Source organism: Scyliorhinus torazame, chromosome 18 (genome assembly GCF_047496885.1).
Source record: "Scyliorhinus torazame isolate Kashiwa2021f chromosome 18, sScyTor2.1, whole genome shotgun sequence".
In the NCBI taxonomy this organism is placed as follows: domain Eukaryota; kingdom Metazoa; phylum Chordata; class Chondrichthyes; order Carcharhiniformes; family Scyliorhinidae; genus Scyliorhinus; species Scyliorhinus torazame.
The window spans coordinates 157330680-157353832 of record NC_092724.1 but is presented as its reverse complement, the minus strand read 5'-3'; the positions used below and the strand labels follow the sequence as shown (position 1 = coordinate 157353832).

Sequence of the window (23153 nt, the reverse complement as noted above, 5' to 3'; positions counted from 1 at the left end):
CTGTCCTTCCTGCTGCCGTCATTGAAGAAACTGTGGGGAGTTGTGCAGAAGCTTCAACTGTTGTAGTCATCGGATACATAATACCCATCAAGATCTGCAAGGAGAGCTGGTGTAAAAAAGCCGAGCTAATTTGTTGTGTTATGCAAGGGAGATATCCAGTCGTTCAGAGTTCCTGAAACAGGAAATACGCCGGATTTGCTTTTATTTGGGGAAGGAAAAACTGAAGGAACAAGAAAGTCCTGCTGTGGCGTTGTGTAGTGTTAACGCACTAACGTTTTGGTGGGTTAATGCATCCTTAAGGTTGTCTTGCCATGCATCTGCTGGAATGAAAGTGTTCTCTTCCTTGTTTATCCTGCCCCTCAAGCAACATACGATTGCAAGTAATGGTCGGAAAGGAGCTGTTTCAGTCCGTTTCGACACATTGTATTCACATGATCTGAACTTGAAACAGGATCTGAAAGGTAGCGAAGACTGGACTCGATTGTGTTTTGATGCATGAACCTTCAGGAGCTAACGGTTGATTTGTTTCACCTCATTTGCTGTGCAGTGACTCCGTTCTAACAACAGTAACCCGAGTTACATTACGAGTTTCAAGGGAGGAAAAGAGTCTCTCGAGGAAGGACTATGGTGGTGAAGGAGTTCAGGATTTGTATGCCCCTGACAGTAGAGGAGGTAAGCATAGCTCACATGGTACATATTTAATGGTGGGCTTTTTATAAAAGAACATGCATGCCCGATCAAACATTTTTATTTTATGTCGTATTTCCGCCGGGTAACGATTGAATTGTTTTGGTGGCTTTGATTAAGATTTGAACGCGTTTGCAATCGCTTGTTAGAATTAGGAAATGTTCCATTTGTTTCGGATTATAAATGTATGTACTGTAAAGCATTGCTATCACATATAATGGAAATCATATGACTGCGCTGTATGCACAAACCGCGGGGCTGCGTCTTAAACGCAATGGAAAGCTTCCCCGCCTTACTGGAAGTCTGCTTTTTAACAATGCCTTCATTTGGAAAGAAACAGATAAGTTGAGGAAAATCGGTGAAAGTGGTTGCCGGCGAGATGTGAGTCACCTCCGAGGGTTTGAGTGGGGCGAGTTACACACCAAAGCCTTTTTTTGCATGCAGGGTGCCTTTGTTTAAAATTTCCACTTCAATACGGGTTCTTATCCTTCTGACACGGCCACTGAATTTTACAGTGCGGTATACCTTTAACTGCATAGATTGAACTTCATTAAAAACAAAGTAATATTTTAATGTTAGAATAGCGCATGGTAAACATAAATATATGAATACGTTTTATCGTGGAGGACAACGCATTCATCCATCCACTACTGTCACCAGATGGCGCTGAAATGAAAGTGATCTTGTTTACTCCTTTTGGTCTGAAACATTTAGAGCTCAAGTGGAGCCCCTGCGCATGCATTTGAAAAGATCAACATCAACCTTAGTTTTATTTCTCCATTCCATTTTTTTTGCAAAAAATACATTTAGAATGTTTCATTAGAATTATTCGAGTCAAAGTACTATGAACTTTTACGAGTTGGGGAATACAGTCATCTCTTTTTAAAATTATAATTGCCATTTTTTGTTTAATAAACAAAGCAGGTCAGTTAGCCGTGATACATGTATTCAGCTAATAATTCTTAGAAAAAGATGAAAAAGCCAGTACTTACAGTTGTCTACAATCCAAGTAAAGAACCTAGCAACATTATTTTATAAACAAGGATTTATATAGGTCTGTGTGATTGTGCTAATTTTCATGTAATGGGTCTAGAGAACACTATAATTTAGGTTAGTTGAGATCCAATAGTGCAGCACCATGCCAAGTTATGACATCTATGTATTGCAAAAGATGCTCAAGGTTTTATTAATGAACATTGAATAATTCAGAGGTTAAGTAATTTGAAGTGAAACAGAATGCTAACCAATCTAATTTGATGACTTCTTTGTGTGATCTTTTCACATGCGTGCTTTGTAAATAAACATATATAAAGTAGGTTGGCTTTTGGTTAAGATTAAGTGCAGGATCAAGACCAAGATCAGCTTTAATGCCTATTATTTTCAGTTTGGATCTAGTATGTCTCTTTTGTGGGGACCATGAATTGGATTCAATTTGAATTTGAATTGGTTTCTGGAGCAAGCAAGGAGATGGATTAGGGCTTGCCTTGTCCACTCTGTACAGTCCAAAGATGTGCAGATTAGGTGGATTGGCCATGATAAATTGCCCTTAGTGTCCAAAATTGCCCTGAGTGTTGGGTGGGGTTACTGGGTTATGGGGGATAGGGTGGAGGTGTTGACCTTGGGTGGGGTGCTCTTTCCAAGAGCCGGTGCAGACTCGATGGGTCGAATGGCCTTCTGCACTGTAAATTCTATGATAATGATTAGCTTTGTAACTCTGAGAAAGGATTAAAATGAAAAGGAAAAAAAAAGTAGATTGAATGAGAATTTGATCAAGGGCAGTATTTCATGTGGTTTGTGATAAAACATGTAAACAATAAAATTAGTCACTGAAATAAAACCTCAATAAACCTTTTTGACTATTGTTTGAAAGGAATTAATTGCACACAGTGCTCTACAGGATGATTTCCCATGGTCTGCTTCGGAGCAGCTCTTCACTGGCAGGGTGTAATATGTTGCTAACTTTTGGTTGGCTCTTAAATCGTAATTTGCTCTGTTTGTTTAACCTTTGCTCTAGAGTCGCCGGGTATCTTTATGATACCGCCACGAGGTTCAAGTTCAAGTAATGATCAATAACTCAACACACCAATTAGTAAGATTCAAATCAAAACACATTTATTATACACAGTAAATCACTACTCATGCATAAACTCTACTTTCTAGGCTATTCCTATCACTAAAAGGCCTATACTTAGCTTCGGACTGGCCCACCAGGTCAGGGGAACAAATGGCCTTTCGTTCAGGTCCTGAGTCTGCAGGATTCAAAAGCTGGTATGGACTGGTAGCTAGGAGCGTCTATCTCGTAACGAGCGTTGACTTGAGACTTACTTGGTTGGCGGCAGCTGAGACAGGTCACTCTCACGGGTTGATTCAAGTTGCTGAGTGACCCTGCCAAAGAAGGACGATTTGAACTTGGGGGCTTTACTTTATAGTCCCCAGGGGCTTCCCGCCCTTCGGGGCGAACCCCGTACCTGGTTCCAAGTGATTGACCTGCGTTCCGATCACTTGGATCGGTTTCTCCAATACTGGAGCTGTTCCCTGATCGTTGGGCGGTCCCTAAATGTCCGTTGGCCTTCCTTTGTTTTGGCTCCTGCTGGCGCCGATGAGTCTGGCTTGGCTTTATTCACCTTAACTGTTGCCATTGTGCCTTGGAATCGCTCATGACTATGCAGATGGCTGCTGCATTGCTATGCAGATGGCTGCTGGTTTCCGTGCTGTCTGGTTTCTTACAGGTCTCAATACACATGATTTCTGTATTTGCTAGTCTTTGCCTGTGTTAGCTGAATTTCCCTTCCGCCTTTGCGGTTCTCCATTTTAATTCAGGAAGTGGTCAACCCAGGTGGCTACAGTGTAAAGACATGCCAAATCAGGCTGATAGGACCCAAACATGATGCTGATTTTCTAATTCTGTCGGAGAAGGGGTATTCAGTTAACCTGGCAATTGGTTAATTGATCCAATGGTAAGTTCACCATGGTTCTCTGTAAAGCAGACCTAACTCACTGAGTACCTACATAAAATGAGCACAAGGAGGACTCCCAAATTGTTTGATTCAGTGCTAGATACATAAGGCGAGTATTGAAAAAAATAGATAAAAAATAACCTTTTATTGTCACAAGTATGAAGTTACTGTGAAAAGCCCCTTGTCGCCACATTCCGGCGCCTGTTCGGGTAAGCTGGTACGGGAATCGAACCTGCGCTGCTGGTCTTGTTCTGCATGACAAACCAGCTATCTAGCCCACTGAGCTAAACCAGCTTATTATAAGGTTCAGAAAGGAGTCCACACAGCAAATCAGGTTGAGTCAAAAGAAAAAGGTTTAATGCAATAGAAGTACAGAGCAGTTACTCTACTACAGGAGTTCCCTCACAGTTCATGACCCTCCGGTTTCATACAGAATGTAGAAGGGGTGCCCCGCCCCTCAGTGGGGGAGTGTGCATTCCCCATTGGGGATATCAATCCCCCAGTCTCATACGTGTCCCATGACCTGCTTAACCCCAGGTTATGACAGCTAGGCTGCTACATTTTTTGAGACTTGGATTTTGCTATTTTTGACAGAATTTGTCAAACCAATTATCATAGAATTTACAGTGCAGAAGGAGGCCATTCAGCCCATCTAGCCTGCACCAGCTCTTGGAAAGAGCACCCTACTTAAGCCCACACCTCCATCCTATCCCCGTAACCCAGTAACCCCAGCTAACCTTTTTTTGGAAGAGCAATTTAGCATGGCCAATCCACCTAACCTGCACATCTTTGGACTGTGGGAGGAAACCGGAGCACCCGGAGGAAACCCACGCAGACACGGGGAGAACGTGCAGACTCCGCACAGACAGTGACCCAGCCGGGAATCGAACCTGGGACCCTGGAGCTGTGAAGCAACTGTGCTAACCACTGTGCTACCGTGCTGCCATTGTGCTTACATTGTTTCCCACTGCTTAACACTGATACCCTGCAATTCAATATGTCTTTGCATATTTCTTTAGCAACACTTAGTTGCAATTATTTTACCCTGCAGCTGTCAGTTCATTGCTTATCATAGATATTCCATTGGGCCTGCCAATGCCTCTCCTGAATTTAGAAGAGAAAAAATTGTTTGCCGAGGGCAGAAAGACCGGTTTGCCTTCACCTAAGGTTTCTGATGCTCATTTATAGACAGTATGGTAGGCAGTGGTGTAGTGGTATTGTCATTGGACTAATAATCCAGAGACCCAAGTTAATGCTCTGGGACTGGGGTTTGAATCTCACCAGGGCAGATGGTGAAATTTGAATTCAATAAAAATCTGGAATTAATAGTCTAATGATAACCATGAAACCATTGTCAACTGTCGTAAAAGCCCATCTGGGTCACTAATGTTTTTAGTGCGGAAGGAAATCTGTTATCCATACCTGGTCTGGCCTACATGTGACTCCAGAACCACAGCAATGTGATTGACTCTTAAATTCCCTCAAGGATGGGCAATAAATGCTGATCCAGCGACGCCCACATCTCATGAACGAATAAAGAACAAAAAAAGCCGGAAATGACATATTCTGATCCAGACTCAACACTTAGGCATGTCTCAGAGACGCATTTTCAACTTCTGTTTCAACAGGGAGGATGTCATTGAATTGTGTTATCTACTGAAGCCTGAGCTACAGACGACATCTTGCCTGTTTATGGTCTAAGCACCACGCCGTCACAGGCAACATTTGCCAGGTTAATCAGAAACTGCACAGCAGTTCATTAGGAAGGCGTTTGGAACCTCGTTTGCCGGAGCAATGTGTGTCACATTCCCCACGGCAGAAAAGCATCAATTCAAGAGGATACAGCATTTCTTCCAGGTTTCAAAAAGTGCACAGTTTCATTCGCACCCATGCACTCATCAGAGTGCCTTATAATATTGTAGGGCATGTGTGAACTGTATTGTTTTATTACTGAACCACCCAAAACCGAATAATGCAAGCAACTTCGAGACACTGGCAGAAATCATGATACTTTCATTTTTTGAAAGTTCACAGTGCCACCACGATTTCTACGATCAACTAGAATGAGTGAATGGCTGCTGAGAAACTGGATAGCTCTTGCTGCGTGACTATTTATGTCAGCCACAAACTCGCACAAGATGGAGTGAAAATTCAACTTTTGTCTCCGTTGAAGTTGCAATGGAACATAAGATAATTTTGTTATAGGATGCTGCTGATGCCTTGATTGATCAGGTGGGGTCCAACTGTATGGCCATGAGGAAGTATCGACGATCAGCTCGCTACCTCTCTTGAATCTTTCCACTGTCTCTAAATTGTCACACTACATTGTCAACACGTAGTAGTGGATGAACAGTTTTTCATGCAACTAAATATGGGGATTATTGGAGTCATTGTCTTCAGTCCCGGCCACAAACTGTTCCCTTTTTAAAAAAAAAATAATTTTTTTATTAAGGTTTTCACAGAATATCAATAACAAAATGAAAAAGGAACCCAACAGGGTTAAATACAAAACACAGTCAAAAATCAACCCTCCATACCCCCTCCCCCCTGTACATAAATAATAAATTAACACCCCAACTTAACACAAAGCCAGCATAGCAAAGATATACACCCCCTCAGATCCCCCAGTGTAAATAAACATAAATAATGGCCTCCCCCCGAGTTGCTGCTGCCATTGACCAATGTCTACCGTTCTGCCAGGAAGTCTAAGAACGGTTGCCACCGCCTGAAGAACCCTTGTGCCGACCCTCTCAAGGAGAATTTCACCCTCTGCAACTTAATAAACCCTGCCATATCGTTTATCCAGGATTCCACGCTTGGGGGCCTCGCGTCCTTCCACTGAAGAAGAATCCTCCGCCGGGCTACCAGGGACGCAAAGGCCAGAATACCGGCCTCTTTCGCCTCCTGCACTCCCGGCTCCTCTGCCACCCCAAATATTGCGAGCCCCCAGCCCAATTTGACCCTGATCCTACCATCCTCGACACCGTCCTCGCTACGCACTTCCAAAATTCCTCCAGCGCTGGGCATGGCCAGAACATATGGGTGTGGTTTGCTGGGCTCCCTGAGCACCTAACACACCTGTCCTCACCCCAAAAAAATCTGCTCATCCTTGTCCCGGTCATGTGTGCCCTGTGCAGCACCTTAAGCTGTATGAGGCTGAGCCTCGTGCACGAAGATGAAGAGTTCACCCTCCCTAGGGCATCTGCCTACGTCCCTTCCTCGATCTCCTCTCCCAACTCCTCCTCCCACTTACCTTTCACCTCCACCACCGAGGCCTCCTCCTCCTCCTGCATCGCCTGGTAAGTTTCCGAGATCACCCCACCGAGAGCATCCTGTCCTGTACTGTGCGTGGCAGCAGCCGTGGGAATTCCACCACTGCCGCCTGGCAAATGCCCTTACTTGTAAGTACCTGAAGGTGTTCCCCGGGGGGAGCCCATACTTCTCCTCCAAGTCACCCAGGCTCGCGAACTTCCCGTCCACAAACATGTCTCCCAACCTTCGACTCCCTGCCTGGTGCCACCCCGAAAACCCTCCATCTGTCCTCCCTGGGACGAACCGGTGGTTCCCCTGTATTGGGGTCCACACCGAGGCCCCAACTTCCCCCCCCCTGTGCCGCCTCCACTGCCCCCAGATTTTGAGGGCAGCCGCCACTACCGGGCTCGTGGTATACCTCCTTGGAGGGATTGGCAGCGGCGCCATTGCCAGCGCCCCCAGACTCGTACCCACACAGGACGCCATCTCCAGCCTCTTCCATGCAGCTCCATCCCCCACTTGCGCACCATCGTCGCATTGGCGGCCCAGTAGTACCATCAGAGGTTGGGCAGCGCCAGCCCCCTCCGATCTCTACCCCGCTCCAGGAACACCCTTCTCACCCCCGGAGTCCCTCGTGCCCACACAAACCCCAATATGCTCCTGTTAACCCGCCTAAAAAAGGCCTTCGGGATAAACACGGGGAGGCACTGGAACAGGAACAAAAACCTTGGGAGCACCGTCATTTTGACTGACTGCACCCTACCCGCCAAGGACAGCGGCAACGCGTCCCACCTCTTGAACTCCTTCTCCATTAGCTCCACCAGCCTTATGAAATTAAGCCTATGCAGGGCCCCCCAGCTCCTGGCCACCTGGACCCCCAAATACCTGAAGCTCCTCTTCGCCCTTTTTAGTGGGAGCTCGCCAATCACCCTCTCCTGGTGCCCTGGGTGAACCACGAACAGCTCGCTCTTCCCCATGTTGAGCTTATACCCCGAGAAATCCCCGAATTCCCTAAGGATCCTCATTACCTCCGGCATTCCCCCCCACCAGGTCCGCCACATATAGCAGCAAGTCGTCCGCATAGAGCGACACCCTATGCTCCTCCCCACCCCGCACCAACCCCCTCCAGTTCCTCGACTCCCTCAGTGCCATAGCCAGGGGTTCAATCGCCAGTGCGAAGCAGGGGTGACAGGGGACACCACTGCCTCGTCCCTCGGTGCAACCAAAAGTACTCAGACCTCCTCGTGGCCTTACTCGTCATCGGGACTCATACAACAGCCTGACCCACCTGACAAACCCCTCCCCAAAACCAAACGAAGGCTTTCTCAGCGTCCATCGCCACCACTATCTCCGCCTCCCCCTCCCTCGCCGGCATCATGATAACGTTCAGAAGCCTCTGCACATTCGCGTTCAACTGCCTCCCCTTCACGAACCCCCTCTGGTCTTCGTGGATGACCTGCGGCACACAATCCTCAATCCTCGTGGCTAAGACCTTCGCCAGCACCTTGGCATCTACGTTTAGCAACGAAATCGGCCTGTAAGACCCACACTGCAGGGCATCCTTGTCCCGCTTCAGGATCAAGGGGATCATTGCCCGGCACATCGTCGGGGCCAAAGCCCCCCCGTCCCTTGTCTCATTAAAGGTCCTAACTAGCAACGGGCCCTACAGGTCCATATATTTTTTATAGAATTCGACCCGGAAACGGTCCGGCCCCGGTGCCTTCCCCGCCTGCATGCTCCCGATCCCTTTGGTCAGCTCCTGCAGCCCAATTGGGGCCCCCAATCCCACCACCAATCCCTCCTCCACCTTCGGAAACCTCAAACCTCCAGAAAGCGGCCCATCCCTCCCTCCTCCAGTGGGGGCTCGGACCGATACAATTCCTCATAAAAGTCCCTGAAGACCCCATTGATGCCATCCCCACTCCGCACCACACTCCCTCCCCTGCCCTTAACTCCCCCAATCTCCCTAGCTGCGTCCCACTTCCGAAGCTGATGCGCCAGCATTCGGCTTGCCTTTTCCCCATACTCATAAATCGCCCCCTGGGCCTTCTTCCACTGCACCTCCGCCTTCCTGGTGGTCACCAGGTCGAATTCGGCCTGGAGGCTGCGCCTCTTCCTCAGGCACCTCCACATACCTCCAGGTACCTCTCTATGCTTCCTCGGACCCGCTCACTCACCTCCTCGTCCGCCAACAGCCCCACCTCCAAGCGCCACAACGGGCACTGGTCCCTCTCCTCCCCCAGCTCTAAGTCCACCCAATGCAGGGCGTGATCCGAAATGGCTATCGCCGAGTACTCGGTATCCTCTACTCTCGCTATCAGCGCCCTGCTCAAAATAAAAAAGTCAATCCGGGAATAAGCCTTATGGACATGTGAGAAGAATGGAAATTCCCTAGCCCCCGGCCTTGCAAATCTCCAAGGGTCCACCCTCCCATCTGGTCCATAAACCCCCTCAGCACCTTAGCCGCCGCCGGCTTCCTACCCGTCCTAGACCTGGAGCGATCCAGTGCCGGATCCAACACCGTGTTAAAGTCTCTCCCCATTATCAGGCCCCCCACTTCCATATCTGGGATCCGACCCACCATGCGCCGCATAAAACCCGCATCGTCCCAATTCGGAGCATACACATTGACCAGTACCACCCTCTCTCCCTGCAGCTTACCGCTTACCATTACGTACCTACCGCCATTGTCTGCCACAATGCTCGACACCTCGAATGGCACCTTCTTTCCCACCAAGATCGCCACCCCTCGATTTTTGGCATCCAGCCCCGAATGAAACACCTGACCTACCCACCCTTTCCTCAATCTTACCTGGTCTGCCACCTTCAGGTGTGTCTCCTGGAGCATGACCACATCCGCCTTCAGCCCCTTCAGGTGCGTGAACACGCGGGTCCGCTTGACCGGCCCGTTCAGTCCCCTTACATTCCAGGTTATCAGCCGGATCAGGGGGCTACCCTCCCCCTCCCCCGCCGACTAGCCATAACCCCTCCTCGGCCAGCCACGCGCCCGCACACCACGCCCGGCCCGTTCCCCACGGCGGCAGACCCCCGCCTCGACCCCTCCCACTTGCTCCAGCTCTCCCTTGGCCATAGCAGCAGCAACTCGACCCCCCCCTCCACCCCCTGCAAGTCAGCTGACTCCTGCTGACCCCGGCCACTCCCGCCTCTCCTTCGACTCCTCCCATTGTGTGGCACACCCTCCTCTTCCATTCCCCATCCGCAGGCTCGCCACCTCCCCCTTCCATCCCAAGCACGGGAAACAACCCTCGCTTCCCCGCCCCGGCCCCGCCCCCTCCAGTCTTCAGCGCGGGAAAAAGCCCACGCTTACCACCAACCCGGCCCCGCCACCTCTGACGCAGCTCCTTTTACAGGCTCAGTCCCCTTACCCCCGACTCGGGCCTCCCCCTCCCCCTCGGGATCCCATCACACTGCCGGCCATCCACCCCTGTTCCATTTGCTTATCCCCCTCCAAGAACCCCCCCGACCAACCCAACCAAAACAGTGCCCAACCCGCCCTAACCACCCTCACCAAACCAGAAAGAAAAAAACAAGAGTAAAGGACCCCCCCCTCAAAAAGTAACATATCAACCGCAATCCCCAAACGCCCATCCCGACCCTCAATCTGTGTCCAACTTCTCGGCCTGAACAAAGGCCCACGCCTCCTCCGGAGACTCAAAATAATGGTGCCGGTCCTTGTAGGTGACCCACAGTCGCGCCGGCTGCAACATGCCAAACTTCACCCCTTTCCTGTGCAGCACCGCCTTCGCTCGGTTGTACCTGGCCCTCCTCTTCGCCACCTCCACACTCCATTCCTGGTATATTTGAACCTCCGCGTTCTCCCACCTGCTGCTCCTCTCCTTCTTGGCCCACCTGAGCACACACTCCCGATCAGCGAACCGATGAAACTGCACCAGCACCGCCCGAGGAGGCTCGTTGGCCTTAGGCCTCCTCGCCAACACTCTGGAAGGACCCCGCTCCCATCAGCAAGTTCAACATGGTGACCACATAGGCCCCCACATCCAGCCCCTTCAGCCCCTCCGGGAGGCCCAGAAGCCACAAGTTCCTCCGCCTCGACTGATGATCCATCTCCTCGAACCGCTCCTGCCACATCTTCTGGAGCGCCTCGTGCGCCTCCACCTTTACCGCCAGGCCTAAGATCTCGTCCTCGTTGTCGGAGATCTTTTGTTTGGCCTCGCCGATCGCCACCCCCTGGGCCGTCTGTGTCTCCAGCAGCTTATCAATAGAAACCTTCATCGGCTCAAGCAGGTCCACTTTAATCTCCCTAAAGCAGCACTGGATAACCTCCTGTTGCTCCTGCGCCCACTGCATCCACGCTGCCTGGTCCCTGCCCGCCGCCATTTTGTTCTTCTTCCCTTGCACCTTCTTCGGGTCCACCACCACTTTTTTAGTCGCCCCGCTCCTGGTAAAAGCCATATACTGTCGGGGAACTATTGTACTCTCCTTCCCACAGCGGGAATCATCGAAGAAATGCCGTTGGGGGCCCTGAAAAGAGCCGAAAAGTCCGTTTTTTGCAGGAACTGCCGAATGTGCGACTTAGCTCCGCATAACCGCAACCGGAAGTCCACAAACTGTTTCCAAATCATCAATTCCATCCCTCTTCCTGGAAACTGAGGCTGAGCCAGACCCTTTGCAATTTTGGTGTTACATTTGACCCTGAAATGAGCTTCCAAACGAAGAAGTAATGTTGCTGCACTAGTAATCCGGAGGTCCAGGCTAAGGTCCTGGGGGCAATGGTTCAAATCCCACCAAGGCAGCTGGTGGAATTTGCTTTCAATTAATAAGTCTGGAATATAAAACTAGTTTCAGTAATGGTGTCCGTGACAGTTATTATTGATTGTCGTAAAAACCCATCTGGTTCACTCATGTTCTTTCGGGAACAAAACCTACCATCCTTACCAGGTCTGACTTACATGTGATTTCAAATCCACAGCAATGTGGGTTGGCTTAACTGCCTTCTGAAATGGCCTAGCAAGCGCAGCTGAAAAGCATTGAAGGATGGGTAACAAATGCTGGCCTGGTCAGTAATGATCACATCCCATGAAAGAATATATTTTAAGCATTTGCATAATCACCTACTGCCACCTCTATAACATCACCCAACTCTGCCACTGCCTTAGTTGATTTGCTGAAACCTTCGTCCACATTTTGTGACCTGTTAGGCTTGACTATTCCAACACTATCCTGGCAAACCTCACATTTTGCCTCTTTATTGAACAGGAGGTCATTGAAAACTCTGCTCATTTCCTAACTCGCACCAAGTTCTCACACCTACATTGGCTCTTGGTCCGACAAAAATTCATTAAAAAAATTCTCATCCTTGTTTTCAATTCCCTCCATACTTTGCCCCTATCTTTGTGACTCATTGGGCTGGATTCTTCCGCCCCACCCGCCGCAAGATCGCCACGGGCGAGACAAGGACAATGGAAAAGTCCCATCGACCTTGGGCGGGATTCTCCGGTCGCCAGGCGGGCGCAGCTGGAGAATCCCACCCATTGAGTCTTAAAACCCTCCAAGAACTCTGGCCTCCTCCAAATCTGACCTTTTGAGAAACCACTATTTTGATCATCCGCCATTGGTGAACGTGCTTTCAGCCACCTAGGCCCTAAACTTTGGAAAAAAAACACCCTGGACGCCTTTGCCTTGCCCTCCTCTAAGATGCTGTTTATAACCTATCTCTTTGACCAAGCTTTTGATCATCAATCTGGAAATCTCCTTGTGTAGCTCAGGTGTTAAATTTAGTTTGGTTATATTTGTGTAAAATGACTTGGTGTGTTTTAATACGTTTAAGACAGAATCTAAATGCAAAAAAACACTTTGCATATGGAACTGGAAGAATCACCTCCACTTTAGCTGAGGGGGAGGACGAGGAAGCATAATTGGCTGTGCCTACTGCTTGGCAAGGCAGACCTATGTGAAGAAGTGATTGAAAGATTTTAGTTAAAATAACGCTTATGATCTTCAATCAACAATCTTATGGTCCACTCTGCAAACACTGATTCCTTACCAATGGGATATCCTATATCCCACCTGTCTTGCCGAACAAATCAATATATTAGTTCCCAACAAAATCTTATGTTCCGTCGGCCAAACAAAATCCTCCATAAATAATTCAAAGACTATGCAACCAGCTAATTTCTTACTTCATGTGAGTCCTTGCTTAATTGTTTGACTCATTGGTGCCCGCCATTGATGGAAGTATAGGATATGTGTTGTCTACTTAGTAATCTTCTGCTTATTTAATGCGCCATCTCAGTAGGAGGAGCTGCTTTTCAGTGGTCCGGTGGCAAACACCCCAGCTCATTTGATATTGAAAGTCTCAACCGTACATTTTTCCTTCTAGACTTGACTGTTCCAAAGCTTTGCTGTCTGGCCCAGCTTTCACCATACTTAGATTTCAGCTCAATCAAAACTCTGCTCCCGTATCTTAACTCGCACTAAGTTGTGTTCACCCTGTGCTCACTGGCTCCCAGACGATCAGGGTCCCCTGGGTGGTGGGGCTCTGGGCAGGTGGTACCCTGGAACGCCAGCCTAGCATCCTGGCAATGCCTGATGGGTGTTATGGGCCAGGGTTTAGAGAACCCCAAAGTGTATCATGGAGTTCACCTGACCCACAACTTTTACTAGATTGTGGTATGGGGAGCACACGGCCCACTCTACAGGTGTGGTACAGCAGAAATGGAAAAGTATTTTTTAAAGCAAAACAATGTTTATTCTATTAATTCAAGTTAACCTTTTTAAAACATACAGTGAACATCTTAGCAACCATTAATTCAAATACAATCCCCAAAGAATACAACACTTAAGTAATCCTTAAGCTGTCCTTTTAACATTCATAAGACTTTAAAAAAAAACTTTAAACAGAAGCACATCAGGTTAAAGTCACTACTGAGAGCAGTTATTAGTTTTAAATCACCAAAGGGTCGATTTACAGTTTTTAGATTACAGAGAGAGAGACTAATACCCTTTCTGGCTGTGACTGTAGCTATCCAGCTCTGAAAACTAAACTAAAACACACCCTGCACCAAACAGCCGAAAACGAAAGTAAAAAGCTGACAGACAGCCCAGCTCCACCCACACTCTGACATCACTGATAAACACCCATTTCTTAAAGGTACATTTCTTAAACACCCATTTCTTAAAGGTACTCTCACATGACACCTCCCCCCAAGAAAAAAATAAATAAACCATCAACTTCAAGATGATTTAATTATTCACCTTTTCACTATCCTTTAAGAAATGCACACAGTAAATATACTTTTTCGTTTCAAAAAACAACACACGCAAATAGGTATAACAATATAGTCCATTTTTCTTTCTCTTCTTCCTCCAACTGGAATCCCTCTCGATTGACAGTCCCTTTGCACAAGAAGGTCTCTGCACGATCCATCCATTTCTCTATGCCTCGGCATGTCTCTTTAAAGTCAGATACTTTAGTTCAATCTGATCACAGAGTCCCTTGTAATTCTCCAACACATGAGCATTGGTTATCACAGCTTTCAGGCAGTCAAATGCCTGTTGAAAGTCTGCTGTCTACTGACAGTTGTGACGTTTCTTCAACAAGTATACAACCACACAGCAAAACATTTTCAGCAATGTTCGATCAAATCCACTCATGCCAAGAAATCACATTTTTTCCCTTTGTCTCGAGGATATCGGAAACTCCTCAAGGAAAGTGACTTAGGCTTTTTCAAATTCACTTTTGGCTAGGTTTATCACCAAACCCGCATCCTGAAGTCGATCGAATAACTCCATCAGATGTTTTAAATGTTCTTTCCATGTATGGCGGAAAATTACCAGATCGTCGATGTATACCGCACAATTGGGTAATCTAGAAAAAACGTTGTTCGTTAACCGTTGAAATGTGGCTGGGGCGTTTTTCATGCCAAATGGCATAATTTTGAATTGGTATATACCATCTGGAGTCACAAAAGCTGAAATCTCCTTCGCCCTTTTGGATAAAGGTACCTGCCAGTAACCTTTAAGTAAATCTAGTTTGGAAATAAAAGCTGATTGTCCCACTTTTCAATGCAATCCTCCAAACGTGGGATAGGATAAGAGTCCGTTCTTGTAACTGCATTAACCTTTCTATAGTCCACACACAACCGTTGGGTACCATCTGGTTTAGGTACCATCACTATGGGTGAGCTCCATTGGCTGCAACCCACTTCAATTATGCCATTTTTAAGCATACTCTCAATCTCTTTGTTAACCTGTGCCAATTTTAATGGGTTAAGTCTATATGGATGTTGTTTGATTGGAACAGCATTTCCCACATCTACACCATGTATCGCCATTTTTGTACTTCCCAATTTATCTCTACAAACTTGCCCATGTGATATCAATAACTCTTTCAGGTCAGTCCGTTTTTCCTCTGGAAGATAACTCAACAATTTATCCCAATTTTTAAGAACATCCTCATTTTCCAATTTAATTTGAAGTATGTCAAATTCCAAGTCATCTGGATTTAATTCATCACTTTGAGTTAGAATCATTGAAAGCTCCTTTTTCTCTCCTTCCCTTTCAAAGTACCTTTTAAGCATATTCACATGACACACTCGGTGAGTCTTCCTTCCATCTGGTGTTTTTACCACATAATTCATCTAATTTCCTTTCAATCTGGTAAGTTACACAAAACCCTGCTTTTAAAGGTTCGCCGACCACTGGTAACAATACTAAAACTCTATCTCCACTGGCAGAACTACGAACTTTGGATTTCTTGTCCGCTACCCGTTTCATCATATTTTGTGAAACTTTTAAATGTTGTCTAGCCAATTCACCTGCTCTATTTAATTGTTCCTTAAAATTTGACACGTAATCCAATAATGTAATTTCCAATTTCTCACTCACCAATTTTTCCTTTATCAATTTAAGTGGTCCTCTTACCTCATGACCAAAAATTAGTTCAAAAGGACTGAATTTGGTTGATTCATTAGGTGCATCCCTAATTGCAAACAGTACGAATGGAATTCCTTTATCCCAATCCTCTGGATAATCGTGACAATAAGCCCTCAATATCGTCTTTAATGTCTGATGCCACCTTTCTAACGCTTCCTGGGATTCTGGATGGTACGCAGTTGATTTAAATTGTTTTATTCCTAAGCTATCCATAACTTCTTTGAATAACTTTGAGGTAAAATTCGATCCTTGATCCGATTGTATTTCTGTGGATAGTCCATATCTGGTAAAGAATTTAGGTAACTCCTCCACAATCTTTTTAGCTGTAATATTACATACTGGAATGGCCTCTGGAAACCTAGTAGACACATCCATTATCGTCAAAAGATATTGATTCCCACTTTTCGTTTTAGGAAGCGGTCCTACACAATCAATTAGGATCCTTGTAAAAGGTTCCTCAAATGTTGGAATGGGTATTAAGAGCGCTGGTTTTATCACTGCTTGAGGTTTCCCTATCATTTCTTAAAGGTACTCTCACATGACATGGGTGCCACCCTGGCACTGTCATGGGGCCTAGGTGGCACTGCAGGCTGGCTGGAGCACTGCCAGGGAGCCAGGCTGGTGGTGTCTTGGTGGCATCTGTGTCGGGGATCGGGCTCGGGGTGCCCTGCCCTTATGAAGTGAGGTGTATTGGATTTGATGACCTCCTTATAGGTGAGTTGGGGCATTAGGGGGGTGTGGAGGCCCTGGTGGGGGGGGGGGGGGTCTAGAGATCGGGGTACAATGGACTTTTCCATTGTCCGTGTCTCGCCCATGGCGATCTTGCAGCGGGTGGGGCGGAAGAATCCAGCCCAATGAGTCACAAAAATAGGGGCAAAGTATTGTGGTATTATAGGTATTACGGATCTTATAGGCTAAAGCACCATTGGTGGAAACTGTATGCTTTCTATTGGTTAGAATGTATGATAGCTCCGCCCTGCTAGGCAGGGTGTAAGAACCCGTGCTGTCCCAGCAGCCTTCATTCTGTACCTGAGCTGCTGGGGGAAACATCTAGCTTATTAAAGCCTTCAGTTGGACTACAACCTCGCTTTAGTGGTCATTGATCGTGCATCAATTTAATAAGCTAGTTTTTTTAAGAAGAAAGGATGGAGCTCCGAATCAAGCCGGAGTGTCTGCAACTTAGCCCCCACATGGCGAACTCAGCGGCAATCTTTAAGCACTGGCTGGCGTGCTTTAAAGGGTATCTCTGGATGGCCGAAAACGCACCCAAGGGAGAGCAGAAACTGCACGTCCTGCACGTCCTGCACTCAAGGGTGAGCCCGGAGATTTACACCCTCATCGAGGAAGCAGAAGACTTTGATGCAGCAATAGAGCTGCTAAAAGGACACTATATTCGCCAGGTAAACCAGGTCTACGCCCGGGCCTTCTGGTTCCGCGGACGCCGCGCTGGAGGGATGGGCGCCGCCATTTTGTGCACCCCCATTCATGTGCGACCGATGGGAGCCGCCATCTTGGATGAACCCCCAGGACCCCAGCTCGGCTGACCACGCACTGCCCGAAGAGAACACTCAACTGCTGCGATTAGCCTCGGTGACTCTGGATCAGTCTCGGCCTCGAACACTCTCAACTGCTACGACGGCTGTATTCATCAACGGGCACGAGATGTCCTGCCTAATCGATTCTGGGAGCATGGAGAGTTTCATACACCCTGACACAGTTAGGCGCGTTCTCTCCTCACCCACCCCATTAATCAAAAAATCTCCCTGGCTTCCAGCTCACACTCAGTGGAGATAAAGGGGTTTTGTGTAGCAAACTTCACAGTCCAGGGAAGGTAGTTCAAAAATTTCCGTCTCTACGTCCTTCCCCACCTCTGCGCGGCTACACTCCTGGGTTTAGACTTCCAGTGTAACCTTCAAAGTATGATCTTCAAATTCGGCGGCTCTATATCCCCCCTTACTGTCTCCTCACCGACCAACGGTCAGTTGCTTTCATGTTTGATAATGCACAGCGGGGCAAGATAAAAAATGACAAGATCTTGCGGGGGAGGATCGAACTCTCCACCTACAACTACGAGATCTTGTATCGTCCCAGGAAGCTAAACGAGCCTCCTGATGCCCTGTCCCGCGGCACATGTGCCACCGCACAAGTGGACTGCCTCCGAGCCCTCCATGAGGACCTCTGCCACCCGGGGGTCACTCGCTTTTTCCATTTTGTCAAGACCCGCAACCTGCCCTATTCCATCGAGGAGGTCAGGACAGCCGCCAGGGACTGCCAAATCTGCGCGGAGTGCAAACCGCACTTCTACCGACCAGAGAAAGTGCACCTGATAAAGGCTTCCCGTCCCTTTGAACGCCTCAGCATGGACTTCAAAGGACCCCTCCCCTCCGCCGACCGCAACACGTACTTCCTGAACGTGATTGACGAATACTCCCGGTTCCCATTCGCCATCCCCTGCCCTGACATGACCGCAACCACCGTCATCAAGGCCCTCCATAGCATCTTTGCACTGTTCGGGTTTCCTGCTTACATACACAGCGATAGGGGGTCCTCCTTTATGAGCGACGAACTGCGTCAATTCCTGCTCAGCAAGGGCATTGCCTCGAGCAGGATGACCAGTTACAACCCCCGGGGTAACGGACAGGTAGAGAGGGAGAACGGAACGGTCTGGAAGACTGTCCTACTGGCCCTACAGTCCAGGAACCTCCCAGTCTCCCGTTGGCAAGAAGTCCTCCCAGATGCCCTCCACTCCACCCGGTCACTACTTTGTACAACCACCAATCAGACACCTCACGAATATCTCCTTGTCTTCCCTAGGAAGTCCTCCTCCGGGACCTCGCTCCCGACCTGGCTGGCAGCACCCAAACCCAACCTGCTCCGAAAACACGTGCGGGCGCACAATTCGGACCCGTTGGTCGAGAGGGTCCATCTGCTCCATGTTAACCCCAGTACGCCTACGTGGTGTACCCCGACGGCCGACAAGATACGGTCTCCCTACGGGACCTGCCGCCCGCCGGAACCCCACACACATCCCAGCCACCAGTTCCACCCTCCCCTCCACCGCAGCACCTTACAGGAGGATCGGTCCTTCCGCCGGCCCCGTCGAGGTCCCCCCACCCACCAACGCCCCCCACAGGCGCTCCCTTCCCAGGTCAACCATTTTCCCCACCAACGCCGTCTAGGGGTGCCGCAGCTGCCATGGAGATCGAAGCCACGCTCACGGAGTCACAGAAGCCCGAGCCTCCACCGGAGTCACCACCGATGCACGATCACAGAGGACGACCAGGGCCCCCGATCGACTGATTGCTTCATTTTAATTGTAAACTGTAAATATAAACCATCAAATGTACTTTGCTATCAGAATTGTAAATAGTTACTAAACACTGTACGGAGGTATTACGGTACCTCCATAACTAATTATACCATGTTGCCATGTTTTGTAGTTTCAGGCCACCACCCCCGCCGGACTCTTTTTTAACAGGGGGTGAATGTGGTATTATAGGTATTACGGTACCTGATAGGCCAAAGCACCATTAGTGGAAACTGTATGCTTTCTATTGGTTAGAATGTATGATAGCGCCGCCCTGCTAGGCAGGGTATAAGAACCCGTGCCATCCCAGCAGCCTTCATTCTGTACCTGAGCTGCTGGGGGGAACATCTAGCTTATTAAAGCCTTCAGTTGGACTACAACCTCACTTTAGTGGTCATTGATCGTGCATCAAGTATGGAGGGAATTGCTGCACTTTTAAAATTCTAATCATTGCTTCACGTTTAAAATTTTAATAATTGCCTTCAAATACCTCCGGAGATTTATCCCTCCCTATCTTTCCAGATTACCTTCTCCTGCCCTGTAATCCTTAGATCTATAGTGATTTTAATAGCTCCATCATCAGCATACCTTTTGCTGCCTAGGCCCCAAATTCTGAAATTTCCCCCTTAAACCTCTCCACCTTTCTATCATACTTTGCCCCTTTAAGACACTCCTTAAACCTATGGGTGCGATTTAACAGAAATGAAACAGAGTCCCGTGTTGAGCGCATTTAACCGGGTGTTTCCTGATGCTGAATGACCCTGCTATTAAACGGGACTCTACTTCATTTCAGTGCCCTGCAGAGGCCGCACTTAGCCCCATATCCTACACTAGCGAGTTCCGCTGGCCACTGCAGGAAGAGACTAGACCCCCTACCCCCACCCCAACCATGGCCTCCACACACCCCCAATGCCCCAACTCACCTATAAGGAGGTCATCAAACCCAATACACCTCCCTTCATAAGGGCAGGGCACCCCAAGCCCAATCCCCGACACAGATGCCACCAGGGCACCACCAGCCTGGCAGTGCCCCAGCCAGCCTGCAGTGCTACCTAGGCAGCCATGACAGTGCCAGGGTGGCACCCATCAGGCATTGCCAGGATGCTAGGCTGGCATTGGAGTGCCAGGGTACCATCTGCCCAGAGCCTGACCACCCAGGGGATCCTGATTGCCTGGGAGACACCCCAAGTACACCAGGTCCACATTGGTGGAGACCAGTGCTAAACGGCGCTTGCCCGGGGTCACCGAGGCACGGGGGTTAGATCCCGCGCCTTGGGTAACTCCCACGAGAGTATATCCAAGTGAGTCTGACTGCACACTTGAATATGCAAATCTGGATCCCAACCTCAATGGGCGGCTTCCAGATCGTGACGCCTCGCGAGATCTCGGAGGAGGGGGAGCTGAGTGCCAATCCAGACCCGTCCCATGGAGTGGCGACGGCCGCCAGCTCTCCCGAGTTCCACCCCTTTGATGAGGCCATGTCCCGCAGGCAGCACATGGGACAGGGCGGCAAGGCCCCAGAGGCTGCCCGCCAGGGGCATAGAGGGCCACGGGGCGAGGTAAGCAGCTGACTGCCTCCACCTCAGATGTGCATCTTGGGGAAACACCAAGACATAGTGGTAGAGCTAGGAGGCCAAGCACATTGAGGATCACTGAGGGGAGGGGGTGAGGAAGGGGGTTGTTGGGAGGCACTATCAGGAATGGGTATTGTATAGCACATAAAACAATTTTTTACACAACCATTATGCCCCTATCACTTTCTTCCACAATGGCGCTCACCCAGCCTCTGGAACTCTGTCTCTTCCCCTGGGTGTTTCAGATGTTGTCTGCTGCATGTGTGGTGTTGCCTCCCGCAGTGCTCAGGCACAGTGTCCGGGCAGCAAGGTGCGATTGGAATGCTAGGCAATGACTCCCACATGGTACATGACCCGCTCACCCACGGGAAACCACTTGGCATGTGTCAAGTGCTCACTTACTTACAATTGCCAATTCCCTATTAACGATAGCCTTCAGCCATGCAGCCAGAGTCCGCAGCAGTCGGTTGGGGTTATGGGTGATCGGTGGGGCAGACGGGCAGGGACAAGGGTTGTCCCTGGAATGGGGTTGGGATCCAGGGGTTGGCATGGTGGTGCCGCGAGCGATTGCCCACCCCTGCAAAGGGTCCCCCAACCCCTGCCGAGTATTGGGGTGGCAAGTCCAGCTCACCCGGGCTCTTTGCCTTTGAGCAAAGGTTGCTACTCACCTCCTCGGCCCCCCACAGAAGCCCTTCCACCAGATTCATGGTTTTCAAAAGGAGTACTAATCAGCGCCAGCGTGAGCGCTTGCTAGGGAGGCTGCTGAATGACTTGAGGCCATTGGATATGGGATTGCTCTCGTTGATTGTATGGAAATTTGATTTAAGTGGTGACAATTGGTTTCTCGCCACGCTACGGCGAGATCCCGATTTCGCCTAAGGGAGCGGGACGGTTGCATCTAAATATTTGTCACATCAATATTTCTGCTATTGAAAACCTGTAATGTAGTATATAGTTGTTGGAATTGGGTGTTAGGAATCCATCCTCAAAAGCCTTATTCTAACATGTGTAGCAGCTCAAAAGTGTAGATGTATTGTTAATCACAATCGTGGCTAAATTCAGGTTGTCTAGTTTGAAAAACTAGATTCTGAAATCCATTTATTTGATCAGAAGAGCTATTAATCAATACACAATGTTATGACTCATTTGGCAGCTTAAAAGATCAATGACTGTATAAAATTACAGAATGTTAAACAAGCTGTGGGCTTTCAAGGAAATAAGGAGATAAATCTGTGCATAAACATACCTTTAATTCAGCGTATCCAAATCTATTTTAAGATTTACTTCAGGCAACAGAAAATAGACTGATGGCAAAACCCTACTTCTGATAGATCTCATATTTGTGTCATATGTTTTAATTAAACTTGGTGGTATTACTCATGTATTTTCTAGGATTGTCTGCTGGTGCAACATATTTTCAATTACATTAAATTTTTTTCATTCACTAGAATATTCTTGTGTTGATGATTGTGAGCTGTAACCTACACCCCAATACTCGATGGTGCAAAATATTGTGCTTTGTGCAGTGTTAGGAAAACAAAGATAGTTTTAAGGGATTTATATTTGTTAAACATTAAAGATTATTGTATTGAACATTGATTAGTGTATTGAACCACAGCTAGCCAATCTGTGTGCTTAAAAGGGACTTTGTGTTAATGAGACCATAGTAGCATAAGATGTACTTTGAAATCCGTGTTAATCTTAAAATCTGTGTGTAATTGTTAAGATATTGGGCAGCACGACTTCCGGTGACGGCGGGCGGGAGGCGGCCGCACAATGGAGGGCTCCCGTTTGGGAACGGCATTTTCGGGGCTTTAAGCCCGGTCCCAGGGCCTACGGAGGCGGCATAAGCAGGGAGAAGGCACGGAGGAGGCAAGTGAAGACACAGGAGGAAAAAAAAACAAACAAAAATGTCGAGGGTGAGCAAAAAAACAGCCGGAAAAAAAACAGCTGAAGGTCCGTTGGGGAGTGGAAAGGTCACTGCGGGGTCACCAAGGAAAATGGAGGCTGGAGCACCAGGGAAGGCCGCACTGCTTACGGCTGAAGAAATAACTAAGGTGATGGCTGCGGAATTTGAAAAGCAGTTGGCGCAGCTTGCGAAATGCATGGAGACGGTGAGGAAGGAGATGAGGGAGGTTTTGAGTGTGCTGGTGGAGGAGGCGGTTTCCCCGGTGAGGACGGAGGTGGCAAGCGCAGTGGCGGGGTGCGAGAGCAAGGGGAGGCGCTGAAGGAAGTGGAGGAGACGTTATTGCAGCACGGTGATCAACTTGCCTCGATGGGGAAAGAGATGCGGAAGGTGATGGACACTAACAAGGATCTGCGAGGAAAAATGGAAGACCTGGAAAAAAGATCCAGGCGACAGAATTTGAGGATTGTGGGGCTGCCCGAAGGAGTTGAAGGACCGAAGCCGACTGAGTATTTTGCCGCGATGCTGGCAAAACTATTGGTGGAGGGGGAGGA

The 23153-nt window shown here is 48.5% G+C and overlaps 1 protein-coding gene across 1 annotated transcript in view; it reads left to right on the top strand.

Annotated features, from left to right (window-relative positions):
* Window positions 1-23153, top strand: part of LOC140395669 (cytoplasmic phosphatidylinositol transfer protein 1-like) — a 471494-nt gene continuing 448341 nt past the window's right edge. Inside the window, exon 1 of the mRNA XM_072483728.1 lies at window positions 1-672. Coding sequence (XP_072339829.1) covers window positions 625-672 — 48 coding nt within the window. The 5' untranslated portion in view covers window positions 1-624. The remainder of the gene's footprint in view (window positions 673-23153) is intronic.